This window comes from Hyla sarda, chromosome 4 (assembly GCF_029499605.1).
Source record: "Hyla sarda isolate aHylSar1 chromosome 4, aHylSar1.hap1, whole genome shotgun sequence".
Classification (NCBI taxonomy): domain Eukaryota; kingdom Metazoa; phylum Chordata; class Amphibia; order Anura; family Hylidae; genus Hyla; species Hyla sarda.
The window spans coordinates 258443160-258469303 of NC_079192.1; the positions used below are offsets into that span (position 1 = coordinate 258443160).

Here is a 26144-nt window from a genome sequence, read left to right on the forward strand (position 1 = left end):
GCTGCTATATGCTCCACAGGAAGTTCTTTTCTTTTTGAATTTCCTTTCTGTCTGACCACAGTGCTCTCTGCTGATTCCATTTTAGGAACTGATCAATGGAATGGAGAGGTGTAAGCCTTTCCCTGGTGTGGATCGCAAACTGGCGCTTGCAGGGAGGCTGCCTGTCACAGATGCACAGAAGGCAGCGGGAGTAAAACCAAGCAGGTGGTTAATATGCAGTTTCGCAAGGATCCCCTTGCTTCGTCAGGTCTCATTTTAGGAACTGTCCAGAGTAGGAGCAAATCCCCATAGCAAACCTATCCTGCTCTGGACATTTCCTAAAATGGACAGGGGTGTCAGCAGAGAGCACTGTGGTCGGACAGAAAGGAAATTCAAAAAGAAAATAACTTCCTGTGGAGCATACAGAAACTGATAAGTACTGGAAGGATTAAGATTTTTTCTTAGAAGTAATTTACAAATCTGTTTAACTTTCTTGCACCCGTTGATTTAAAAATATATATATTTACCAGGGGAGTACCCCTTTAAGTTGCTTTCCTCTTCTCTTCTATCAGGAACAGAACAGCTAATTTGAGGTAAACCTACAGTATCTGCAAACAACCAGTCTTTAATATGGGGTTATCAAGCAGCACATACTTAGCATTTTCTGTATCTCTTACAGCGATAGTAATCAGATTTTTATAAAAAAATATATTATGATGGAGAACTTTAGAAGTTTATGTTTATTATTATTATTATAAAAAAAACGACATTGTCACTGACGCAAATTTTTTTAATTGATAGTAATGTTTGCAAACAAATGTGAAAGTGAAGGCTTTTTAAATGTATCGTTAATATACGATTTTGTTTGAAGTATCAATATTAGTAGTACACATTTAAAATTGTATTGAGTGGGAGAAAGCGTTCCAGCCAAGACTTAAAAGGGTACTCCAATGGAAAAAAAAATTCAAATCAACTGATGCCAGAAAGTTAAAGGAGTACTCTGAGGCAAAACAATTAAGCACCATTATAAAGCTTTCCCTAAGATATATAAGATTGTCAATTACCTCACTAGCGTTCCATGCAGGCATCTATGTTTTTCGGCAAAACCGGAAGTGCAGCCTCTCATAGTGAGTTATGACTTTCGTTCAACACTCACTGTCTGCCCGCGGCCATCTTTAAAACGAAACGTCATATCTCTAAGTTCACTCCCCGCCTAATGCCAGCCCCCACTATTGCGGTGCGGTCCCATATCTGAATATGCATAACCCACCTCGTTTCCCCAGCAGTGATTCGCTGCGTGTAGTAAGCGCCTCTCATTCGTTCCTCCTATCACTGTTCGAGCGGCGTGCCAGCCAACTCCAGGGAACGCTGCTTCTCCGGCACAAAAGCTACAGCTATGTGAGCTGTTAGCTACTTTTGTGCGCCGGCTGCAGCGATTAGGAGGAGCTGATTGGAGGAGGCAGAGTGGGAGGAGATGGCGTAGTGGCAGGGGGTGGGTAAAGCAACAAGGGGAGGCAGCAAGGGGCGTTATACATTATAATTTCAGGGGTGGGGAACAGGAGTAAGGGAGGTCTTGCGAGCGGAAGAAGTGTAGTAAGCATGATGGGAAAACGTCATTCCTGACGTCACGGCCATGCTTACAGTACCCGGAAGTAAGCAAAATTACCGGGGAGAATTACAGGAGAACGGCTGGACCGATTTGGGTGACCAGGACCTCTAATGAAAGGTATTCCAGGACACTTCACTATGGTGTCAGATTTTTGGGTATCAGAGTACTCCTTTAAACAGATTTGTAAATTAAGTCTATTAAAAAATCTTTCCAGTACTTATCAGCTGTTGTATACTACAGAGGAAGTTGTGTAGTTCTTTCCAGCCTGACCTCATGTGCTCTGCTGACACCTCTGTCCATGTCAGGAACTGGCCAGAGCAGAAGAGGTTTGCTATGGGGATTTGCTCCTGCTCTGGACAGTTCCTGACATGGACAGAGGTGTCAGCAGAGAGCACTGTGGACAGACAGAAAAGATGTACACAACCTTCTCTGGAGCATACAGCAGCTGGTAAGTACTGGCAGCATTACTATTTTTTTTATAGAAGTAATTTACAAATCTGTTTAACTTTCTGGAGCCAGTTGATATGATAAATATTGTTTTCCCCTGGAGTACCCATTTAAAAAAGGAAACTAGTAAACAGATTGGTTGCTACACTAACTTTAATTTGTCAAAATGTTTTTTATGCATAAAAAAACATTGGGTATACTAATGAGCAAACTTATGCCCATGCCCTTTTTGGGAGAATGAAATGCAAATGGTTTACTATTATTCCACACTAGTACCCAAGAGTGTCTGTTGACATTTCTCATTCTGATCCTTCTTGCTTCAATTTACATTTTTATTTTTAAAAAAGTGCAACATGCTGCATTTCTTAATCCGGTAAAAAATGGAAGTCCTGAACTGGTCTTTAACTTTAAAGGGGTTCTCCGGTGCTTAGACATCTTATCCACTATCCAAAGGATAGGGGATAAGATGCCTGATCACGGGAGTCCCGCCGCTGGGGACCCCCATGAAATTGCACACGGCACCCCGTTTATAATCAGGCGTGTGACGTCACGCCTCCGCCCCCGTGTGACGTCGCGCTCCGCCCCTCAATGCAAGCCTGTGGGAGGGGGCGTGACAGGATGACACCTTCCCTTCACCATGGCTGACCGGTGACGGAAAGGTGTCATCAGAAAATAACCTATTGTTTAAATCAAGATATTATAGTAAACACATTTTTGAGAATATTTGGTGTTTTTTTCCTAATTTTTCATTTTACTATCTATATTTTAAAATAAACTCAGAATCTTTCAGTTTTCATTTTGACTACTATACCTAAAACTAAGTTGAGACTTCCCCTTCTTTTCAGATCACTTTCCAGCAATGTCCTCCTTTGAGCACAGACAGGATTCCAGTGAAAGGTGACACCATTATATAGATAAGACACCATTCACAATAGCTTTAGCCTCTCCATTTCTGTAGAATGAATTCTGCACAGGTCACAGAGCATACCCAGAAACCTCTTCCATTTATGTCAATTGGACAGCTCCAGTCTATTGTTGCCTATGTCCACGGGGCTTGCTGTAAAGCATATCTCTAAATGCTGTTGGCTGCCCTTTAATAATGTTCTAAACATGAAAATAAAAACAAACACAAAAACACCTGGGCTAAACCTCAATATCAGAGTACATATCAGGGTGCAAAGCAGTATATCCCAATAGCCATATGCAAAACAAAGGGAGAAAAAAGCAGATATACTAAAATGCAGTGTATACTAAATGCACACCTATCAGTAATAACAATATTCTGTATAAAATATTAATCTTTATTAGCAAAAAATATACAAAAATACATGGATACAAAAAGACCTTGCAGGCATTTATCATTGTAGGTGTAAGTGAAGCATTTATCATTGTAGGTGTAAGTGAAGCATTTTTCTACTCCTTTTTGTGTGTGCTGGTAATGTGTAGGATCACCAAATTTATTAAATGGTCACAGAACAATTGATAAATTTTGTGCAGGTCACATCTCTGAAACTTCTCTCTTCACATATACATAGTAACATAGTTCATAAGGTTGAAAAAAGACCAGAGTCCATCAAGTTCATCCTATAACCCTAATGAGTCCCTACTGAGTTGATACAGAGGAAGGCAAAAAACCCTCATACTAGAGGTAAAAATTCCTTCCTGACTCTAAATATGGCAGTCAGAATAAATCCCTGGATCAACGTTCTGTCCCTATAAATCTAATATACATAACCAGCAATGTTATTATTCTCCAAAAATGCATCCAGACCCTTTTGAACTCTTTTACAGAGTTCACCATGACCACCTCCTCTGGCAGAGAATTCCACAGTCTCACTGCTCTTACAGTAAAGAACCCCCGTCTGTGCTGTGCAGAAACCTTCTTTCCTCAAGACGTATGGCATGCCCCCTTGTTATATATACAGTCCTGGGTACAAATAGATGATGGGAGAGATCTCTGTAAGGTCCTCTGATATATTTATACATTGTTATTAGGTCTCCCCTAAGTCTTCTTTTTTCTAAACTAAATAACCCTAATTCTGATAATCTTTCTGGGTACTGTAGTCGTCCCATTCCCCATATTACTCTGGTTGCCCTTCTTTGAACCCTCTCCAGCTCCACTATATCTTTCTTGTATATTGGTGCCCAGTACTGTATTCTATGTGAGGTCTGACTAGTAATTTGTACAGCAGTAGAATTATTTCCTTGTCGTGGACATCTATGCCCCTATTGATGCACCCCATGATTTTATTTGCCTTGGCAGCAGCTGCCCGACACTGGTCACTACAGCTAAATTTACTGTTAACTAAGACCCCTAAGTCCTTTTCCACGTCAGTCGTTCCAAGTGTTCTCCCATTTAATACATAATCCCAGCCCAGAGTTTTCTTCCCCATGTGCATTACCTTACATCAGTGTTGAACCTAATCTGCAGCTTCCCAGCCCAAACCTCCAACCAGGGGCGGATCCGGAGTCGAGTATCGGGAGGGGCACTATTAGAGTATTTTGTGTTGGACAGAAAATAAGATGTTGCTTATGGAACTTACAATATTATTAAATGTATCATACAGTCCTAACCTTGTGTAAGACTCTTAGGCCATGTTCACATGTCAGAATAATTATCAAATATACCAATTGCCACAGAATGGGAAAGTGCTAAAGAAGTTTTTACCATTGTAGTGGTGATGAGATGCTGGGAGTTGTTGTTTCACCCATCATTACTGCAGAACTTCTTCAGTGACTCCAGCTCTGATAGGACACAGTAAGGAGAATACACAATGATATCAGTGACTACAGGTGACGTCTTCTCTATAGTCTTTCCTTATCTAATTCAGATGTACATACCACCGGGACTTGTTCCAGCTAAATCTTCTCTCTGCAGAACTTGACGCCCAGATGGCTCCTCACTATGTCAGCGGATTCTGATCCTCTATATGAAAACAATAATTATTATAAACCTGCCAGACACTGTATTCTTCGAATATAATACTGGCACATACCTTCTGAATATAATTCTGACACACTATATCCTCTGAATAAACAACACACTGTACCCTCTGAATATAATACCGCGACACACCGTACCCTCTGAATATAATACTATCATACACTGCACCCTCTGAATATAATACTACCACACACTGTGCCCTCTGAATATAATACTACCACACTGTGCCCTCTAAATTTAATACTACCAAACACTGCACTCTCTGAATATAATACTACCACACACTGTACTCTCTGAATATAATACTACCACACACTGTGCCCTCTAAATTTAATACTACCACACACTGCGCTCTCTGAATATAATACTACCACACACTGCACTCTCTGAATATAATACTACCACACACTGCACTCTCTGAATATAATACTACCACACACTGTGCCCTCTAAATTTAATACTACCACACACTGCACTCTCTGAATATAACTTGCTGTGCAGTGCACCCTCTGAATAAAATACCCAAATGTATTGTTGCCCATAAAAAAGTATCACCCCAGAAATTCCTCATAGTCTACAATATACTTCTGAAATGCAGAACACTCTGTGCCTTCACATATAGTAATAATGCCCCATCTTATGCCCCTACATATAATAATTATGACCCGTCCTGTTCCCCCCACATAATAATGCCCTGTGCCCCTAACATATATTGCCCCCTGTGCTGTGCCCTTCACATATAATTCCCCCGTTCTTTGCCCCTCACATATAATGCCCCCATCATGCGTCCCTCACATATAATGCCCTCTGTGCTGTGCCCCTCACATATAATGCCCCCCGTGCTGTGCCCCTCACATATAATGCTCGTTATATGTCCCACACATATAATGCCCCCATCATGCACCCCTCACATATAATGCCCCCTGTGCTGTGCCCTTCACATATAATGCCCCCGTTCTTTGCCCCTCACATATAATGCCCCCTTTCCTGTCCCCTCAGGGGGCATTATATGTGAGGGGCACAGCACAGGGGGCATTATATGTTTGGGGCACATGACAGGAGCATTATATGTGAGGGGCACAGCACAGGGGGCATTATATGTGAGGGGCGCATGATGGCGCATTATATATGAGGGGCACAGGATGGGGGCATTATATATGAAGGGCGCATGATGGGGCCATTATATATGAGGGGCGCATGATTGGGGCATTATATGTGTGGGACACAGTACAGGGGGAATTATATGTGAGGGGCGCATGATGGCGCATTATATATGAGGGGCACAGGATGGGGGCATTATATATGAGGGGCGCACGATGGGGGCATTATATATGAGGGGCGCACGATGGGGGCATTATATGTGTGGGGCACAGCACAGGGGGCATTATATGTGTGCGGCACAGCACAGGGGGAATTATATCATATAATGCCCCATGTGCTGTGCCCCTCACATATAATGCCCCCTGTGCTGTGCCCCTCACATATAATGCCCCCTGTTCTGTGCCCCACACATATAATGCCCCCTGTGCTGTGCCCCACACATATAATACCCCCTGTGCTGTGCCCCCCACACATATAATTTATATGTGTGGGCACAGCACAGGGGGCATTATATGTGAGGGGCACAGCACAGGGGGCCCCCCTGTCATGTGCTCTTCACATATAGTGCCCCCAGTGCTTTGCCCTGCAGCCCCTCACATTAAAAATTCCCCTTTCTCTCCCCCCCCCTAAGTTTTTAAATCCCCCTCCCCCTCCTGTACAATATAGTGCCCTTAACAGTGGCACATATTCTGTCCCCCAAATCCCCTGGGCCCTGAGCATACTCTTAGTACTTACTGTATGCTGGGCACAGGGACGGGATTTCCGTCACATCATCGCGCCGGCCTGCAGTGGATCGCGACCCCGCAGCTCACACGCTGTGTACTCACGGCGTGTGACAGCCAAGGTTAGTGAATGGTGGAGCGGAAGCTTACAGTTTCGGCTCCACCATTCTAGGGGGCGGGGGGGGGCAATTGCCCCGTTGCCCCCCCCCCTTGATCCGCCACTGCCTCCAACCTATCCAGATCCATTTGTAACAATGCACTGTCCTCTACAGAGTTTAGTATTGTCTGCAAAGATTGTTACTTTACTATTCAACCCCTCTACAAGGTCATTAATAAATATGTTAAAGAGAACAGGACCCAAGACTGACCCCTGTGGTACCCCACTAGTAACAGTCACCAATCAGAATAAGTAACCACCCTATGTTTCCTATCACTGAGCCAGTTACTTACCCACTTACACACATTCTCCCCAAGCCCAATCCTTCTCATTTTATGCACCAACCTTTTATGTGGTACCGTATCAAACGCTTTGGAAAAATCCAGATATACGACATCCAGCGATTGCCCCTGGTCCAGTCTGGAGCTCACCTCCTTATAAAAGTTGATCAGGTTAGTTTGACAGGACCAATCCATCATAAATCCATGCTGATATAGAGTCATACATTTATTTTCATCAAGATATTGCAAAATAGCATCTCTTAGAAAACCCTCAAACAATTTACATACAACCGATGTTAAACTAACAGGCCTATATTTCAGGCGTCACATTTTGAACCCTATTACATTACTTAATTCCTTTAGAACATGGGGGTGAATGCCATCTGGACCTGGTGATTTGTCTATTTTGATTTTTTGTAGGTGGCACTGTACTTCTTCCTGCGTTAGACAGGTGACCTGTACTGGGGAGTTTACCTTATCTCGCTGTATTTCACCTGGCATTTCATTTTCCTCTGTGAATACAGTGAAGAAGAATTTGTTTAATATATTAGCTTTTTCCTGATCCCCGTATATAATTTCTTCTTTATCGTTTTTTAAAGGGCCAACATTTTTATTTTTAACCTTTTTGCTATTTATATACCGTATTTTTCGCCCTATAGGACGCACTGGCATATAAGACGCACCCAATTTTAAAGGTGCAAAATCTAGAAAAAAAAGATTCTGAACCCAACAGTGATCTTCAACCTGTGGACCTCCAGATGTTGCAAAACTACTACTCCCAGCCAACGGCTGTCCGGGCATGCTGGGAGTTGTAGTTTTGCAACATCTGGAGGTCCGCAGGTTGAAGACCACTGGTATAGGAGGTAATACTCACATGTCCCCGCCGCTCCGGACTCGTCACCGCTGCCTTGGATGTCGCTCCATCGCTGTCGCCGCGTCCCCGTGGTGTCCCCGACGCTCCGGACGTCTTCTTCCACGGGATTCACGCTCTCCGTCGCTGTCATCACGTCGCCGTCATCACGTCGCTACGCACGCCGCTCCTATTGGATGATGGGACGGCGTGCGCGACAACGTGATGACGTCGAAGGAGAGCGCCGACCATGCAGGGGAATTCCGGCACGGAGCAGACACCGAGGAGGCAGGTAAGGTCCCTCCCGGTGTCCTGTAAGCTGTTCGGGACGCCGCAATTTCACCGCAGCGGTCCCGAACAGCCCGACTGAGCAGCCGGGTTAGTGTCACTTTCGCTTCAGACGCGGCGGTCAGCTTTGATCGCTGCGTCTGAAGGATTAATACAGGGCATCACAGCGATCGGTGATGTCCTATATTAGCCGCGGGTCCCGGCCGTTGATGGCCGCAGGGACCGCCGCGATAGGTGTGTGTATTCGCCTGGCTCATGCCAGACATCGCCGGTAGGGCTGATGTCCAGCATTAACTCTTTAGATGCGTCGATCAAAGTTGATTGCCGCGTCTAAAGTCAAAGTGAAAGCTTCCCGGGCTGATCAGGGCCATCGCGGTGAAACTGCGATGTCCCGATCAGCTAGGACGCAGCGGAAGGGTGCCTTACCTGCCTTCTGCGTGTCCGATCGGCGATTGATTGCTCCAAGCCTGAAATCCAGGCTTGAGCAATCAACCGCCGATAACACTGATCAATGCAATGGCATTGATTAGTGTATTGAATCAATGTACTGCATGTTATAGTCCCCTATGGGGGCTATAACATTGCAAAAAATATAAAAGTGAAAAAAAAGTAAGTAAAGATCATTTAACCCCTCCCCTAATAAAAGTTTGGATCATTAAAAAAAAAAACCTGTAAATAAAGATAAACATATGTGGTATCACTACGTACGTAAATGTCAGAACTATAAAAATATATAGTTACTTAAACCACATAGTCAATGGCGTATGCGCAAAAAAAATTCCAAAGTCCAAAATTTTTGGTCACTTTTTATATCATGAAAAAATGAATAAAAAGCGATCAAAAAGTCAGATCATTATAAAAATGGTACCGTTAAAAACTTCAGATCACGGCGCAAAAAATGAGCCCTCATACTGCCCCATACGCAGAAAAATAAAAACGTTGTAGGGGTATGACAATTTTAAACATATTAATTTTCCTGCATGTAGTTATGATTTTTTCCAGAAGTAAGACAAAATCAAACCTATATAAGTAGGGTATCATTTTAACCGTATGGACCTACAGAATAAAGATAAGGTGTGATTTTTACAGAAAAATGCACTGCGTAGAAACAGAAGCCCCCAAAAGTTACAAAAGAGCATTTTTTCTTCAATTTTGTTGTACAATGAATTTTTTTTCTGCTTCGCCGTGGATATTTTGGTAAAATGACTAATGTCACTGCAAAGTAGAGTTGGTGGTGCAAAAAATAAGCCATAATATGGAATTTTAGGTGCAAAATTGAAAGCTTTATGATTTTTAGAAGATGAGGAGGAAAAAATGAAAATGCAAAAACCCTTTAAAACCCTTAAGGGGTTAAAATAGTTTGCGATTTTTTTAAAACAGTACAAGTGATGTCATTACAAAGTAAAATTGGGTGTGTGGATGGAAATATAAAAGAGTTATGATTTTTAGGAGAGAAGGAAAAAACTAAATTGCAAAAATAAAATGGGCCTGGTCCTTAAAGGGTAGCTCCCACCATCACTTTTTTTTTTCCTGTCCCTGCCTATTACCCATCTATCCCTAACCCCCTCCCTGCCTTTAATTTTTTTTTTACATATTAAAAATGCTTTTTTGTCTGCCTGGTAGCGTGCTCACTACCAGGCAGACTTCCCCAGCAGACACCACGTCACTGATCCCTGCTGGGGCCGGCACTTCCGCCCGTAGTTCACCTATACAGGGTGCCTCCAGCTGTTTCCCCTCTGCAACTCTCAGCTTGCCCTGACATCTATTGGCTGTCAGGGCACGCTGGGAGTTGTAGTGGGGAAACAACTGGAGGCACCCTGTATAGGTGAACACCGGAGCACATACCGCTCCCCGCCGCGCAACGAGCAGGGCTCTGTGCACTGAGGACAAGCAGGGCTCTGTGCACTGAGGATGAGCAGGTCTCTGCACTGAGGACAAGCAGGGCTCTGTGCACTGAGGACAAGCAGGGCTCCATGCACTGAGGACAAGCAGGGCTCTGTGCAGTGAAGATGAGCAGGCTCTTTACACTGAGGACAAGCAGGGCTCTGTGCAGTGAGGACAAGCAGGGATATGTGCAGTGAGACCAAGCAGGGCTCTGTACACTGAGGACAAGCAGGGCTCTGTGCATTGAGGACAAGCAGGGCTCTGTACACAGAAGACAAGCAGAGCTCTGCACTGAGGACAAGCAGGGCTCTGTACACTGAGGACAAGCCGGACTAGGACAAGCAGGGCTCTGTACACTGAGGACAAGCAGAGCTATGTTCACGGAGGACAAGCAGAGCTATGTGCACTGAGGGCAAGCAGGGCTCTGTACACTGAGGACAAGCAGGGCTCTGTGCAGTGAAGCACTATTACACTGTCTATTCTTCTCTCAATAGGACCATACTTGACAAAGGTTCACTTGGATGTTCCTATTGTAGATACTAGAGCCTCTTTAATTATTTGGGGCTCTGAATATTAAGCCACTAAAATTATCATATTTTCAAAAATTATATATTTGTTCAGTCTGAAATGAACAAGGAGCAAAAAGGTTTTGTTGAGTGCTACTGTAGATTTAACAGGAAAAATTAGCCGCCACAGTTGCACAGGATTGAATTTATTATTGAAGAATGATGGACAACGTGTTTCGGTGTTCACATATGCCTTCCTCAGGTCCAACATAAAAGCACAGGGAAGTGTCCTGAATCGTCTGACATGTGCTGCTGCTGTGTGTGTGTGTATATATATATATATATATATATATATATATATATATATTTTTTTTTTTTTTTTTTTTAAGTAACACACCTTTGTGAATTGACGAGGAGACTTTCAAGATCCATGGTGGTGAGGTGAAATGTAGGAAGACTAGCATGAAATGATTTAGTTTTATCATTTCTTTCACTAAGTTCCAAACCTTCGATAACTTTCCCTTTCATCTATAGTAAATTTATGAAACTTTGTAATATATCTTATCAGAGAAAAATGCTTATTTTTCCCATATCAGGATCTATTCATGTTTCAACCCTCTTCTTCAAGTCTAAAGAGAAGAGAGGGGGAAGTAGCTGGAGAGATTACATAAGACGATACTGTGAGATCTCACCCCAGTGCTTGATTCACTGCTTAAAGGGGTACTCCGCCCCTAGCATCTTATCCCCTATCCAAAGGATAGGGGATAAGATGTCAGATTGCAGGGGTCCCGCCGCTGGGGTCCCCCCGGGATCTCCGCTGCAGCGCCCCTCTATCATTACTGCACAGAGCAAACTCGCTCTGTGTGTATTGTAATGATCGGCTATACAGGGGCCTGAGCATCGTGACATCATGGCTTCGCCCCCTTGTGACGTCACGACCTGCCCCCTCAATAAAAGTCTATGGGAGGGGGCGTGGCAGCAATAACGCCCCCTCCCATAGACTTGCATTAAGGGGGTGGGCTGTGACATCACTAGGGGGCGGGGCCATTACATCACGACGCTCCAGCCCCTGTATCGCCGGTCATTACACACAGAGCGAGTTTGCTATGCACAGTAATGATAGAGGGGTGCTGCAGCGGAGATCCTGGGGGTCCCCAGCGGCGGGACACCGACAATCTGACATCTTATCCCCTATCATTTGGGGATGCTTTAAAGGACATCTGCAGGCTTAATACACTTATCCCCTATCTGCCGCGACTCTCCCGCGCAGGATGCGTGCTGGCCGCAGCGTTCATGTCTCCCCACCTCTCCCATAGAGCTGTATGTGGAGGGGCTTACCGTCGACCTCAGTGAGGTCGATGCTACGAGCATTAGCTGCAGCACAGCGCAGCAATGCAGGGGCCCCGTTCGGGAGATAGTGGGGGGTTCCAGCGGTCGGACCCCCGCGATCAAACACTTATCCCCTATCCTTTGCATGGGGGATAAGTGTATTTAGGCTGCAGATGTCCTTTAAGTTTTATTTTTACCTCCTAGCTTCAGCATCTCATTCATGTAACTACCATCAATTACGGTATTTAGGGGATGGTTTACTATGAAAAATGTCTAAGTATCAGAATCAGGTTAACCAGGTCAGAAGGAATAGGGAAAAATAACCACTGTTTCCTTGTTTCTATAACAAAAAACAAAGTTTGATAATTTATTTTTGCTCATTTCGATCCTGGAATATTTCTAATATCCCACATATAGAAAAAAAAAACTGTTCATACTTTTGAAGATGATGTGTCTTCTCACTTTTTTTTCAAATAGTACAATTGTGTCTTTTGACACGTTATCATCTTTGATGGCGAAGTATGGTGGTCATTTAAATGTTATCAGGGTCCTCAGATTCTGTATAATTTTATGAAAGCTTTTCTGTCCCTGGAAGAAATATTTAAACCTAAGGTAAACTAGAAACAAGATTTGGCATAGTTTACAAAATAACACTATTTATGTTAATCTATAGACTGCACAATCCTAGAATGCACAATTATCACACTGATTTGGGTATTTATCTACTCTATCCACAATACCTCTTGTAGGCAATAAGCACACCAACTCTTTATGAATTTAGGGGAATATTTATCATAGTGTCTACTTTTTGCTGTACTGTAACTTTTCGTTTTGCAACTTTTCTCATAGTGAAATTTTTACACACATTGCATTTGTGTGTATCATAGAAGTTTTTTTTTGCAGTGACATCCATTTATCATTTGCAAATTTTTAATTCACACCAAGCCTGACCACACAGTAAAAAAGATATTTCCTATCACCACTATCACCCATGCTTCTGCACACAAGTCATGTAAGGCCGTGCAACTCTGATAAAATGAGTCCCTGCCATATCAAATATACCGTCAATTATTAACTGGTGTAAGCTACATAACAGTTAAAGAGGTATGGCAATTTGTCTCTGGGTGCTGTAAAAATACAAACCACATTCACCTGCCCTAATCCCTTGGCACTGCTGTACTGACAGTTCACAGGCTCCACTAGGTTCACCACTACAGACAGTGATTGTCTGAGCAGACAGTTCCTGCAGGGATAACACTTATCAGGAAGTAGTACGGAGCCAAGACCAGTGGTAATGCAAGCAGCATGGTATTGGGGCAGGTGAGTATAGTTTTAGGAAAATGTTGGAATACCCCTTTAACCCCCTTAAGGACCACGGGTTTTTCCGGTTTTTCCACTTTCGTTTTTTCCTCCTCACCTTTTAAAAATCATAGCCCTTTCAATTTTGGACCTAAAAATCCATATTATGGCTTATTTTTTGCGCCACCAATTCTACTTTGCAGTGCCATCAGTCTTTTACCCAAAAATCTATGGCGAAATGGGAAAAAAAATCATTGTGCGCCGAAATTGAAGAAAAAACGCCATTTTGTAACTTTTGGGGGCTTCCGTTTCTACGCAGTTCATTTTTCAGTAAAATGACACCTGATCTTTATTCTGTAGGTCCATACGGTTATAATGATACCCTACATATATACCGTAGGTTTGATTTTGTCATACTTCTGGAAAAAATCCTAACTACATGCAGAAAAATGTATACGTTTAAAATTGTCATCTTCTGACCCCTATAACTTTTTTATTTTTCCGCATATGGCGCGGTATAAGGGCTCATTTTTTGCGCGGTGATCTGAAGTTTTTATCGGTACCATTTTTGTATTGATCAGACTTTTTCATCGCTTTTTATTCATTTTTTCATGATATAAAAAGCGACCAAAAATATGTTATTTTGGACTTTGGAATTTTTTTGCGTGTACGCCATTGACCGTGCGGTTCAATTAATGGTATATTTTTATAGTTCGGACATTTACGCACGCGGCGATACCACATATGTTTATTTTTATTTACATGGTGTTTTTTTTTTTATGGGAAAATGGGGTTGATTTGAACTTTTATTAAGGAAAGGGTTAAATGACATTTATTTTTTTGCAGTGCTTTAGCTCCCATAGGGACCTATAACTCTGCACACACTGATTGCTAGAACTGTTCACTGCAAAGCCATAGCTTTGCAATGATCAGCATTATCGGCGGTCGATTGCTCAAGCCTGAATCTCAGGCTTGGAGCAATCAATCGCCGAGGGGACAGGCCGGAGGCAGGTAAGAGGACCTCCGCTCGTGTCCCAGCTGATCGGGACACCGCATTTTCACTGCGGTAGTCCCGATCAGCCCCGTTGAGCAGCCGGGCAGCTTTCACTTTCGATTTAGACGCGGCGTTCAACTAAAGGGTTAATAGCGCGCGGCACCGCGATCGCTGCCGCGCGCTATTAGCCCCGGCATCAGATGCCGGTACCGACCCGATATGACGCGGGGTCACCGCGTGACCCCGCGTTATTTTGCGGGAGCCGGCCAAGGACGTAAATATACGTCCTTGGTCGTTAAGGTTTCATATACTTAACCCCTTATATAAAAAAATATTTATTCATAGATCCAAGGTCATAAGTAAAAAAAAAAAATGAATACTTTTTAGATTTTTTTTTTTTTTTTTTTTTATTGTCTTGGCCTGAGGACCTATTGGGATGGGGCAAGACATTTAACACTAATGTATTTTGTCATGATTTAGGGTATATTCACACATACAGAATCTGCTGCAGATACAGTGGGGGCAAAAAAAGTATTTAATCAGCCACCAATTGTGCAAGTTCTATTACTTAAAAAGATGAGAGAGGCCTGTAATTTTCATCATAGGTATACCTCAACTATGAGAGACATAATGAGAAAAAAAATCCATAAAATCACAGTCTGATTTTTTAATTTATTTGCAAATTATGGTGGAAAATAAGTATTTGGTCACCTACTAACAAGCAAGATTTCTGGCTCTCATAGACCTGTAACTTCTTCTTTAAGAGTCTCCTCTGTCCTCCACTCGTTACCTGTATTAATATCACCTGTTTGAACTTGTTATCAGTATAAAAGACACCTGTCCACAACTTCAAACAGTCACACTCCAAACTCCACTACGGTCAAGACCAAAGAACTGTCGAAGGACACCAGAAACAAAATTGTGGAGCTGCACCAGGCTGGGAAGACTGAATCTGCAATAGGCAAGCAGCTTGGTATGAAGAAATAGACTGCGGGAGCAATAATTAGAAAATGGAAGACATACAAGACCACTAATAATCTCCCTCGATATGGAGCCCCACGCAAGATCGCATTCCATGGTGTCAAAATGATCACATGAACGGCGAGCACAAATCCCAGAACCACACGGGGGGGCCCAGTGAATGACCTGCAGAGAGCTGGCACCAAAGTAACAAAGGCTACCATCAGTAAAACACTACACCGCCGGGGACTCAAATCATGCAGTGCCAGACGTGTCCCCCTGCTTAAGCCAGTACATGTGCGGGCCCGTCTGAAGTTTGCTAGAGAGCATTTGGATGATCCAGAAGAGTATTGGGAGAATGTCATACGATCAGATGAAACCAAAGTAGAACTTTTTGGTAAAAACTCAACTCGTCTTGTTTGGAGGAGAAAGGGATGCCAAGTTGTATCCAAAGAACACCATACATACTGTGAAGCATGGGGGATCATGGTTTGGGGCTGTTTTTCTGCTAAGGGACCAGGATGACTGATCCGTGTAAAAGGAAAGAATGAATGGGGCAATATATTGTGAGATTTTGAGTGAAAACCTCCTTCCATCAGCAAGGGCATTGAAGATGAAATGTGGCTGGGTCTTTCAGCATGACAATGATCCCAAACACACCGCCCGGGCAATGTAGGAGTGGCTTTGTAAGAAGCATTTCAAGGTCCTAGAGTGGCCTAAGCCAGTCTCCAGATCTCAACCTCATAGAAAATCTTTGGATGCAGTTGAAAGTCTGTGTTGCCCAGCAACAGCCCCTAAACATCACTGCTCTAGAGGAGATCTGCATGGAGGAATGGGCCAAAATACCAGCAACAGTGTGTGAAAACCTTGTGAATACTTTTGACCTCTGTTATTGCCAACAAATTGAGATGAACTTTTGTTATTGACCAAATACTTATTTTCCACCATAATTTGCAAATAAATTATTTAAAAATCAGACAATGTGATTTTATGGATTTGTATTCCTCATTTGCCTCCCATAGTTGAGATATACCTAGGATTAAAATTACAGGCCTCTCTAATCTTTTTAAGTTTTTTGCCCCACTGTATTTATCTAAATGATTGAACACAGCATCAAATATGCAGCAGAACACGAATTTGTGAATGTAAATTCATTGAAACATTTTAGCTTTAGCTGTTGCCCTCTACTCTTTATCTTGTCCCTGTCATTTAAAATAATAAACAGGAATAAGAGTCCGGTAGCATGCTTACTTTCAGGCTTGTAGCAATCTGTGTCCTGCAGCCCCATAGACTTATAAGCCTGCTGAAGCCGGGGAGTGAAGAACACTACCTTCCACTTCTCCCCACTCATTCCACTGAGGCCCATGATCAAAACTTTTGCACATCTCTGTGACATGTCAAAAGTTTTTTTTTAAATACTAAAAGGAGAGGTAGCTCAAACCACAAAAGTAAGTTGAAAAACTCTATTGTGCCAGAGTACTAATGTAAAAATTTGCGTACCCTATGCGACCTGGAAAGCAAATATATAGAAAGGGGGGGGGGGGAGCAATTTCCTCGAATCTGGTCTTTCATATGCTCATAGATGAAAGCATGTAAATTGCATGTTCACAGTTGGGTATATAAAAATAGTAGAATATAGAAAAAATGGATATATTTATTTATATATGATGTCTAAGGGCCCTTGCAGCAGTGTCAGTAGATTTATGGTGGATAAAAGTTGTTAAAATACAATAAAATAAAAAAAACTTATGTAAAACTTGTATAGATAGCTTATATAACTATTTATCAAAGTCCATATTATGCAATCTTAATTTTAGGCAGCCATTGTGAGTGCAAATATACACACACTCTATTTATTGAAAAAGAGATCCAGCTGATCTCGAAACGTGTCTAGCCACAATACCCACTGTAAATAGCAATCTACAGTCAGCAGCAGCACTTTACAGCCTCTCGGTGCGCATAGTGCACAAACCGGACTACAAGACGCACCGACCTTCCTGGTGTGGTGAGCAATAAAATCACTATACCAGTAAGCAGACCTCTCCCTCCCCTGGCTCACCAGCACGGACGTCTCACCATCCCAGGAAGCGACCAGGCATTTGGTTCGGAAGCCGCAGAGGGTAAGTAGCGAGAGCTCCGTGGGACCACATCAGGACGGGTGAGCTACACTGTACTGCAACCACCAATCTATGTACATTTTCCCAGCAATTACTTTTAAAATGGACAAATCTCAATCTTACCCACTGGGCTATAGAGTGTGTATATATTTGCACTCACAATGGTTGCCTAAAATTAAGATTGCATAATACGGACTTTGGTATAAATTATATAACCTATCTATACAAGTTTTACATAAATTTTATTTTATTATATTTTAACCACTTTTATCCACCATAAATCTACTGACACTGCTTCAAGGGCCCTGCAGGTAGTTGCCATAGACATTATATATAAATAAATATATCATTTTTTTCTATATTGTATCCTACAATTTTTATATACCCAACTGTGAACATATACAATTTATATACAGTGACCCCTCGACCTACGATGGCCCCGACATACGATAATTTCAACATGCGATGGCCTCTCAGAGGCCATCGCATGTTGAAGGCAGCATCAACATACGATGCTTTTTAATGTCGGGGCCATCGCATAAACGGCTATCCGGCAGCGCAGACTGCTTCAGCTGCCACCAGATAGCCGTTTACGGTCCCCCGTGAGCTCCGGTGATGTCTCTTACCTGTCCTCGGGGCTCCGGCGCGTCCTCTTCGGGATCCCCTGCATCGTCGGCGCTCTCCATCGACGTCATCACGTCGCTGCGCACACCGTCCCGTCATCCAATAGGAGCGACATGCGTAGCGACGTGATGGCAGCGACGGAGCGCGCGGATGCCGGGGAAGCAGAGGCCTTGCCGGAGCGTCGGGGACACCCCGGGGACGCGGAGACAGCGATGGACGGCGACATCCCGGGCAGCGGTGACGGTCCGGAGCGGCGGGGATAGGCGAGTACAACTTCCTATAACAGTGATCTTCAACCTGCGGACCTCCAGATGTTGCAAAACTACAAACACCCAGCATGCCCGGACAGCCAACGGCTGTCCGGGCATGCTGGGTGTTGTAGTTTTGCAACATCTGGAGGTCTGCAGGTTGTAGACCACTGTCCTATACTTTACATTGCACGGATCCCTCAACATGTGATGGTTTCAACAAACGATGGTCCGTTTGGAACGGATTACCATCGTATGTTGAGGGACCACGGTACACGCTTTCATCTATGAGTGTATAAAAGACCAGATTCGAGGAAAGTGTTCCCCCCTTTTGCTATATATATTTTTTTTAAATGATAGGGACATGTTTCAATGTTATCAGTTTACACATTGAAATTTATGACCATCCCCCCAAAAAAAGCCAGGGAATTTGTCCAGGGACGGTGTCCGATATTGACACTAAGGCCAGTTTCACACAAGTTTATTACATGCAGATTTATGCATCTGTATTACAGACTCAAGTGTCGGCCTGACCATGTTACTGATGATTAAAAGTGACAGCCATCAGTTTGGGTCATCAGACCCGCAGTCAAGCTTGGATTTTAGTCCATAATACGTTTGTGTGAAACCAGCCTTAGCCTGGGTTCAGGCTATCAGCAATGACCTGCTCTAAATGATCACTGCATTGTTCTCCATACAGTCTACAGACAAAGAGCTAAAGTAGTCGAAAATGTACTACTTTAACTTATTTCTCTCTATTAAGTCACAGTGAGTGATCAGCGCTCCAGAATCTTCTCTGTGCAACATGCACTTAGTCTATGAATCTGGAGTAGGCTAAAAACAACAGAAAGGTGATAAAAACATCCATAAATAAGTTGTGACTCTAAAGGTGGTTTCACACATGGGAAAATGTGTCTTGCATTTCTTGGTGTGTTTTTGTGTCAGTTTTCCCATGTTCTTTTGTGAAAATCCTTGAATTACATGATCAATCAAATGAATTGTAATATGAAAAATGCTGCAAAAAAAGAAATGTCAAAAGAGGATAAGAAGCATGAAAAAAAAATCCTAAAAAAGAAAAATAATGAGAAGGAAAAACTGGAAAAAAAATGCTTTCTCATGTGAAGAGCCAGTATCATTTATCACACAGAGCAGGGGCCAAGCTTTGGGGGCCCTTACCAGCAAGCACATGGGTCATATCTAGCAATCGCCTAGTGAAAAGAATGACAAATTCTGAGATGCAATAACACAGAATAAGAGCTGCAGCACCTTGGTTCAGCCAGTGACGGAGAAGATGACGTCAGCCCAGACACAGCTCTTCACAATCCGCTAATACATTTTATACATTATGGGGGAGATTTATTAAAACCAGTGTAGGGGGGATGATTGGTGCAGTTGTCTATAGCAACCAATCAGATCGCTTTTTTTCCACTTTAAAGGGCTCGTTCACACAGGCAGATCCACAGCTTATTTTACGCTGCGGATCCAATAACGATGGACCCCCAAAGGTGTGCCTTCAGATGTGCCTGCTCAGAGCAGCAATTTGCTGCTAGGAGCAGACACATTGCTGTGATGTGCAAATCACAGCGCACCTGCGCAGTGTACTTACACACATGGCGGCCGCTCCCCTTGCTCCCTGAACTAGGCCGAGAGCAACCACGATGTGTGCAAGTACTCGCACATCGCAGTGTGTCTGCTGGTAGCGGTCAATTGCCGCTCCAAGCAGGCATGTCTGAGGCACACTGTAAGGGTCCATCGTCAGCGGATCCGCAGCATAAAATACTCTGTGGATCCGCTCATGCGAACGAGCCCTAAAAAGGCTTCTGAATTATGAAAGAAGCAATCTTATTTGTTACTATGGACAACTGCACCACTTATCCTCTACACAGGTTTTGATAAATCTCCCCCTATACAACTAATAAGCTTTCCGGCATGTCTGTTGAGTACAGCTCTCTTTAGCATTTGAATAGGCCAAATTGTTAGTGTGCCTCTACCCCCTCTTGCTTGCTATGAATCAGACATATATTGCTTTATAAACTGAATGTTTAAGTTTTTCCTGGAATACCCCTTAAGGCTAAACACGTGGCTCAAATGCTGAGGATTTTACCAGCAGATCTGCACAGGTAAAACCTGCAGCACAGCGTTTCCCCAACCAGGGTGCCTCCAGCTGTTGCAAAGCTACAACTCCCAGCATGCCTGGACAGCAAAAGGCTGTCCGGGCATGCTGGGAGTTGTAGTTTTGCTACAGCTGGAGGCACCCTGGTTGGCGAAACCCTGCCGCAGTAGAATGGATACGTTTTTACAGATTTCATCCACATGCTGCAGACATTCTTCAGATTGGAAATGGAGTATGCTGCACGTGTTAAAATCCACAGTATGACAAGTTTTGTCACGGATAAGTCAAACAAACAGAGGATACTTTAAATGTTGGGGGAGAAATCTGTGTAGAAAACTGGAGTATGCCAGTTTTTTAACCCCTTAAGGACGCAGCCCATTTAGGCCTTAAGGACGCAGACAATTACATTTTTACATTTTTTTTTTCCTCCTCGCCTTCAAAAAATCATAACTCTTTTATATTTTCATCCACAGACTAGTATGAGGGCTTGTTTTTTGCGCGGCCAGTTATCCGTTGTAATGCAATCACTCACTTTACCATTAAATGTATGTTTTGTTTTTTTTTAAATACTATTTGTGTGGTGAAATTAAAAAGAAAACCGCAATTTTGCTAATTTTGGAAGGTTTTGTTTTCACGCCGTACAATTTACGGTAAAAGTGACATGTGTTCTTTATTTATTCTTTGGGTCAATACGATTAAAATTATACCCATGATAACATACTTTTCTATTATGTTGCGCTTAAAAAAAAAAATCGCAAACATTTTAACTAAATTAGTATGTTTAAAATCCCCCTATTTTGAAGATCTATAACTTTTTCATTTTACCGTATAAGCGGCGGTATGAGGCCTCATGTTTTGCGCCGTGATCTGTACTTTTTATTGATACCCTATTTGCTTATATAGAACTTTTAATCCATTTTTTATAAAAAATTTTAGGAATAAAATGTTATAAAAAAAGCTGCTATTTTGGACTCTTTTTTTTTTTTACGTTCACGCTGTTCACCGTACGGTATCATTAACATTTTATTTTAATAGTTCAGATATTTACACACGCGGCGATACCAAATATGTATATAAAATATTTATTTAACACTTTTTGGGGGGAAAATGGGACAATTTACATTTTTATTGGGGGAAGGGGGTTTTCAAATTTTTTTTACTTTATTTTTTTACTTTTATTTTTACACTTTAATAGTCCCCATAGGGGACTATTTAAAGCAATCATTCGATCGATAACCCTGATCAGTGCTGTGTCCTATACATAGCACTGAACAGGATTAGCAGTCATCTTCTGCTCTGGTCTGCGGGAAGGCAGATCAGAGCAGAAGACTTCCGGAAGGCAGCGGAGGCAGGTGAGGGGACCTCCGTCTGCTGTACTTGATGATCAGATCGCCACGGGAGCGTTACAGGAGATCTGATCATCCATTTTAGTGACAGCGATGCTGCAGATGCCGTGATCTGTATTGATCACGGCATCTGAGGGGTTAATGGCGACCATCCGCGGCATCGCGGGAGTCTGCCATTAAGGCCGGGTCCCTGGCTGCGATCAGTAGCCGGGACCTGCCGCGCATGATCCAGGCATCGCTCCGATGCTCGCGCTTATGCTTAGGACGTAAATGTACGTCCTGGTGCGTTAATTACCACCTCACCAGGACGTACATTTACGGCGCTCGTCGTTAAGGGGTTAAATAAGGCACTATGGAGTTAACAAATACAGAGGTGTTTGTCTTATAATAGTGGGCAAAGAGGTTTTCATAATTTATGATAAACTTTTTTACTACCATTTCCAATGAATACTAGGACACAAAAAATTTATATATAAAAATAAAAAAATCGTTAAATCAGAAATGAAAAATTTATTTTGTACATCATGTCAGTGATAATTATCCAGGTAGCCAGTATAGAGTTTTCTCTTGAAGTGAACCTGTCAGGTTAAAAATAAAGTCCAGTCTGCAGACAGCATGTTATAGAGCAGAAGGAACTTTTGCTCATTCTGGGCTAAGTAGTCAAGTGGGCGGTCCTACTCAGTGATTGACAGCTCTCTGTGCATAGTGTACATGTAGAGAGAGAGCTGGGGTTTACATGAATAAATGACAAGTTATCCTGAAACCTTTCCCACAAGACATATATATATATATCAGTCTGCTCAGCACCTCCTGTTCTATTTCATGCTGCTTGTAGATTCCAAATCCTGCCACAGGTTCTTTGTAACAGTTGATTGTTTCAACAGTCCATTTAATACATATCCACATATTTCAGGTTTTCCCTGTCCATGTTATACTCAGAGGCCGTATTTCTTCTTCAGAGCTGCACAAGAATCATTAGTCTTCTTTGCCATTTCTATGTAAGCAAATAAGGCATGAACATCTGTAAAGAAAAAAAATGAAATGTTAGCTATATTCCTCAGGTTGGTACAATTACACTCAATTTGTATAGTTTTTGTCATATTTTCCAATTAATTTTAAAATTATTAAAATTGTAAAATAAATATAAAAATATTGTATTCCATTTTTTTGAGACGTGGTGTGACCAAAAAATCCACAAGTCTAGCATTTGGTATATGTTTGGCAGTGTGGTTTCATTACATTGTAATATTTGCCACATGGTGATACCAAATATGATTTTATTTTTACATTTTCTAATTTGTAAAATGGGAAAACTTGAATTTCTACTATTTCATGGTATAGTAGCAGACCAGTGACAGAAGACTGCAAGGTCTTTAGCAGGTCTCTGGCTCTCATGACACTGGATCAGCTTCCCTCCGATGCAGCAAATAACTGTTTAAATGCCATTGTCAGTTTTGACAGCAGCATCTAAAGAGTTAAAATAGCAGGCAGAGGAAATTTCTCTGTGCCAGCTATTAGTGGAGGCCTCGAGTATGGGGTGAGCTTAGATCCCAGGCCTGCTTCATACACACTTATTGGCCCCACTATGAGTATATAACTCTGCTCTGGACAATTCCGTCAGGAGGTCATAACATGGCACAGCCGCCTCCTGCCGTGGATGACACTGCTCCAGAATTGGTATAATCCTCTGGATGTATGTGGTACATACCTGCCTAATTGGACATACCCATACATTATTTTGTGGGAAGGGGTTAAAGCAGTGTTTCTCAAATGTGGTCCTCAGGATCCCCTACAGGTCATGTTTTCAGGATTTCCTTAGTCTTTCATTCTGGTCAGTAAATCAGGCATCACCACAGTCATATCACCTGTGAAAGACCAAAGAATCCTGGAAACAAGACCGGTTGAGGGGTCTTGAGTACCACGCTTGAGAAACACTGGGTTAAAGGGTTGTCTAATGCCACAAATTTGTTTTGTTAAGGCCTCAGTTGGCAAAAAAAAAAAAAAATGAATGGACAAGTCAATTCTTGAAGCAGAAATCCTCATCAGGACATACATGGAGCTTTGAGTCCACGAGGATTGCAGGCAGAATCCACATGAGAATTCTGCTGGAATCTGCCTCAAATTACCCAGTGTGCACTGCTTTCCTCATGGAAAAAGTAAAGGATTTCAGCTTTTCCACTGAGGAAATTCAGCAAGTACATTCCGCAAGGAATTTCCTCAATATGCATGAACCTTTAGTCCACCAGTGGCTGAGGTGGGTCACTGCTATGACCACTGACTGGCTAAGCAGGCATTTCCTGCTAGTTGAGAAGTCCTTGATCAGTGGGGACAAAGAATTGTTGGGGCAGCTGGGATCAAGTGAGTATTTTTTTATTGAGTGCTATCCTGAGCACAAATGTTGTGGTGCCAGACAACCCCTTTAACCTCCCCTAAAAACCATATTTCATGGTATTGGCATAAAAGTATAAAAACACAGAATAAAGTAAAAAATGTTATTCAAACCCTACAATAAATGGTATAAAAAACAAACAATGGTGGAAGTAAGGTTTTCCCCAATCAAAATCAATAGATGTTAATAAGCTACAAGTACCTGAAAGCTGCAAAATTGAATAATATAACATCTCACAAAAAAAAAAAAAAAGTTCCCCCCTATACTTGAGTTGTTTCAATTTAGTTATAAATTTGAAATCTATTCACGTACCTTCTTTTTCTGAATTTGACAAAAACATTACTGCCATATCAAACCTCTTAAGCTCAGAAAAGGTTTTTAAAATCTCAAACACCAGATCAGCGTCATCATTTCTGGGAAGTAAAAAAAAGAAGGTTTAAGAGATACCAAATCCCATTTTCATTAAATGTACTGAAAACCTTGAGTAATTGCAAAAGTTCTGAGCTTTTTTATTCTTTCCAGTGCTGTATCTTGGAATGCTGGTGTGGATAAGGACCTAATAGTGGAGTAGCTAAAGAGAATGCCATGCATGTTGTTGGTCTCCATTCAAAGTTAATGGAAAATCCACTTGTTCATATTTGTGGTGGGTTAGACATGGAAACTGCTTGCTGCTATGCGGATCAATAACCATGACAACTACAGCACAGCACTGTGCATACCATCACCTCTTACAGCTGCTGATGTCTGTATAATTGACATCAATGAATGTTGCTCATTAAAGGAATACCCACGAGACACCAATGGTGCGGCAAGTTTTCTAAACAAGGAAAAGTTAAAGCAAAATGTTTCTAGAACTGCAATGGCAGTATGACATGTCTAAACTATGATTAGAGAAATGTGTATTACAATGTTGTACAACACCGGAGACATATAATACATTATTCTGTATCACCTAGGATATGTTTTATGTGGATCTGTAATGCCTGGGTCACAGGATTTTATAACAGCTCATTGTTGGCAATTTAGCAGCTGAGGGTATATCCTGAGCTGAGTACCAGCAAGTAAAGGGTTGGAAAGACAGACCAGAACAAAGATTATTATTATTTTTTTTTTAAGGAAATAGTAATGGTGCTTAGGCTAGGTTCACATCAGCATTCAGAGCTCTGTTCTCTGGTTCCGTTAGATAACGGGCATCTCACAGAACCCCAAAAGGACCCAAATAGGACCTGTCGGGTTCTGTTGATTCCCGCTGTCACAACCTCCATCCCAGCCCCATTATCAACTGTAGTAACGTAGCTCCCTAACGGAGCTCCACAATCGCCGATGTGAACATAGCCTTAGATATTCTTAGGAGAAGACATTCCCTTATCCACTTCTGCAGTGTTGTCATGGAGATCATTGGAAGATCAAAACTATTAAATACACCTATTGGACGCGACTTAAAACAGATAAGGAGATTACCAAATGCATCCATATCCAATTCCTGCCAGACACTAATAATGTGAAACTCTCACACCAAGCAACCTAGAAATTCTAGCATAAACCATTTACCTTTAATACTTACTCAATGTATTTACGTCGTAGAATTTTTATTATTTCATTGAAGACGTCCGGATCTAGAGCTTTCTGAAACAGCTTGACGTAAAGTCTGGGCTCAATTTGCTAAAATGTAGGTATAAAAGAAAAGTAAAGCAAGTTTATACTTGTATGATACACATATTTAAACCACTCTTTCTTACAAATAGCTTAATTCTTGCATATTTTAATAGCAATGTAAACACAAAACATGCCTGATGTTTCAGGAGACTTTTTAGGAAAAGCTGCACGGTGTGTGTATATGAGGAGCAGCACTGTTTCTGGCCATTATATATCTAGATGTAATTTTTTGGTAGATTTCTGCTTTGCAGGCTTCAGCTATAATATTCACTTCTCCTAGAGCCTAATTTCTATGGGGTCT

At 42.2% G+C, this 26144-nt stretch overlaps 2 protein-coding genes across 3 annotated transcripts in view; one reads left to right on the forward strand and one right to left on the reverse strand.

Moving 5' to 3' along the window:
* Positions 1–26144, forward strand: part of LOC130369167 (mitochondrial inner membrane protease ATP23 homolog) — a 100801-nt gene that overhangs the window by 3611 nt on the left and 71046 nt on the right. The window contains exon 2 of the mRNA XM_056574020.1: positions 2881–2932. The gene's annotated coding sequence lies outside the window, so the exon portion shown is untranslated. The remainder of the gene's footprint in view (positions 1–2880; positions 2933–26144) is intronic.
* The window catches only part of RPAP3 (RNA polymerase II associated protein 3), a 62611-nt gene continuing 58750 nt past the window's right edge, over positions 22284–26144 (reverse strand). For both annotated transcript variants that reach the window (XM_056574011.1, XM_056574012.1), the window contains exons 15-17: positions 25752–25849; positions 24500–24600; positions 22284–22819 (exon numbers count right to left, since the gene is read on the reverse strand). In XM_056574011.1, coding sequence (XP_056429986.1) covers positions 22734–22819; positions 24500–24600; positions 25752–25849 — 285 coding nt within the window. In that variant the 3' untranslated portion in view covers positions 22284–22733. The remainder of the gene's footprint in view (positions 22820–24499; positions 24601–25751; positions 25850–26144) is intronic.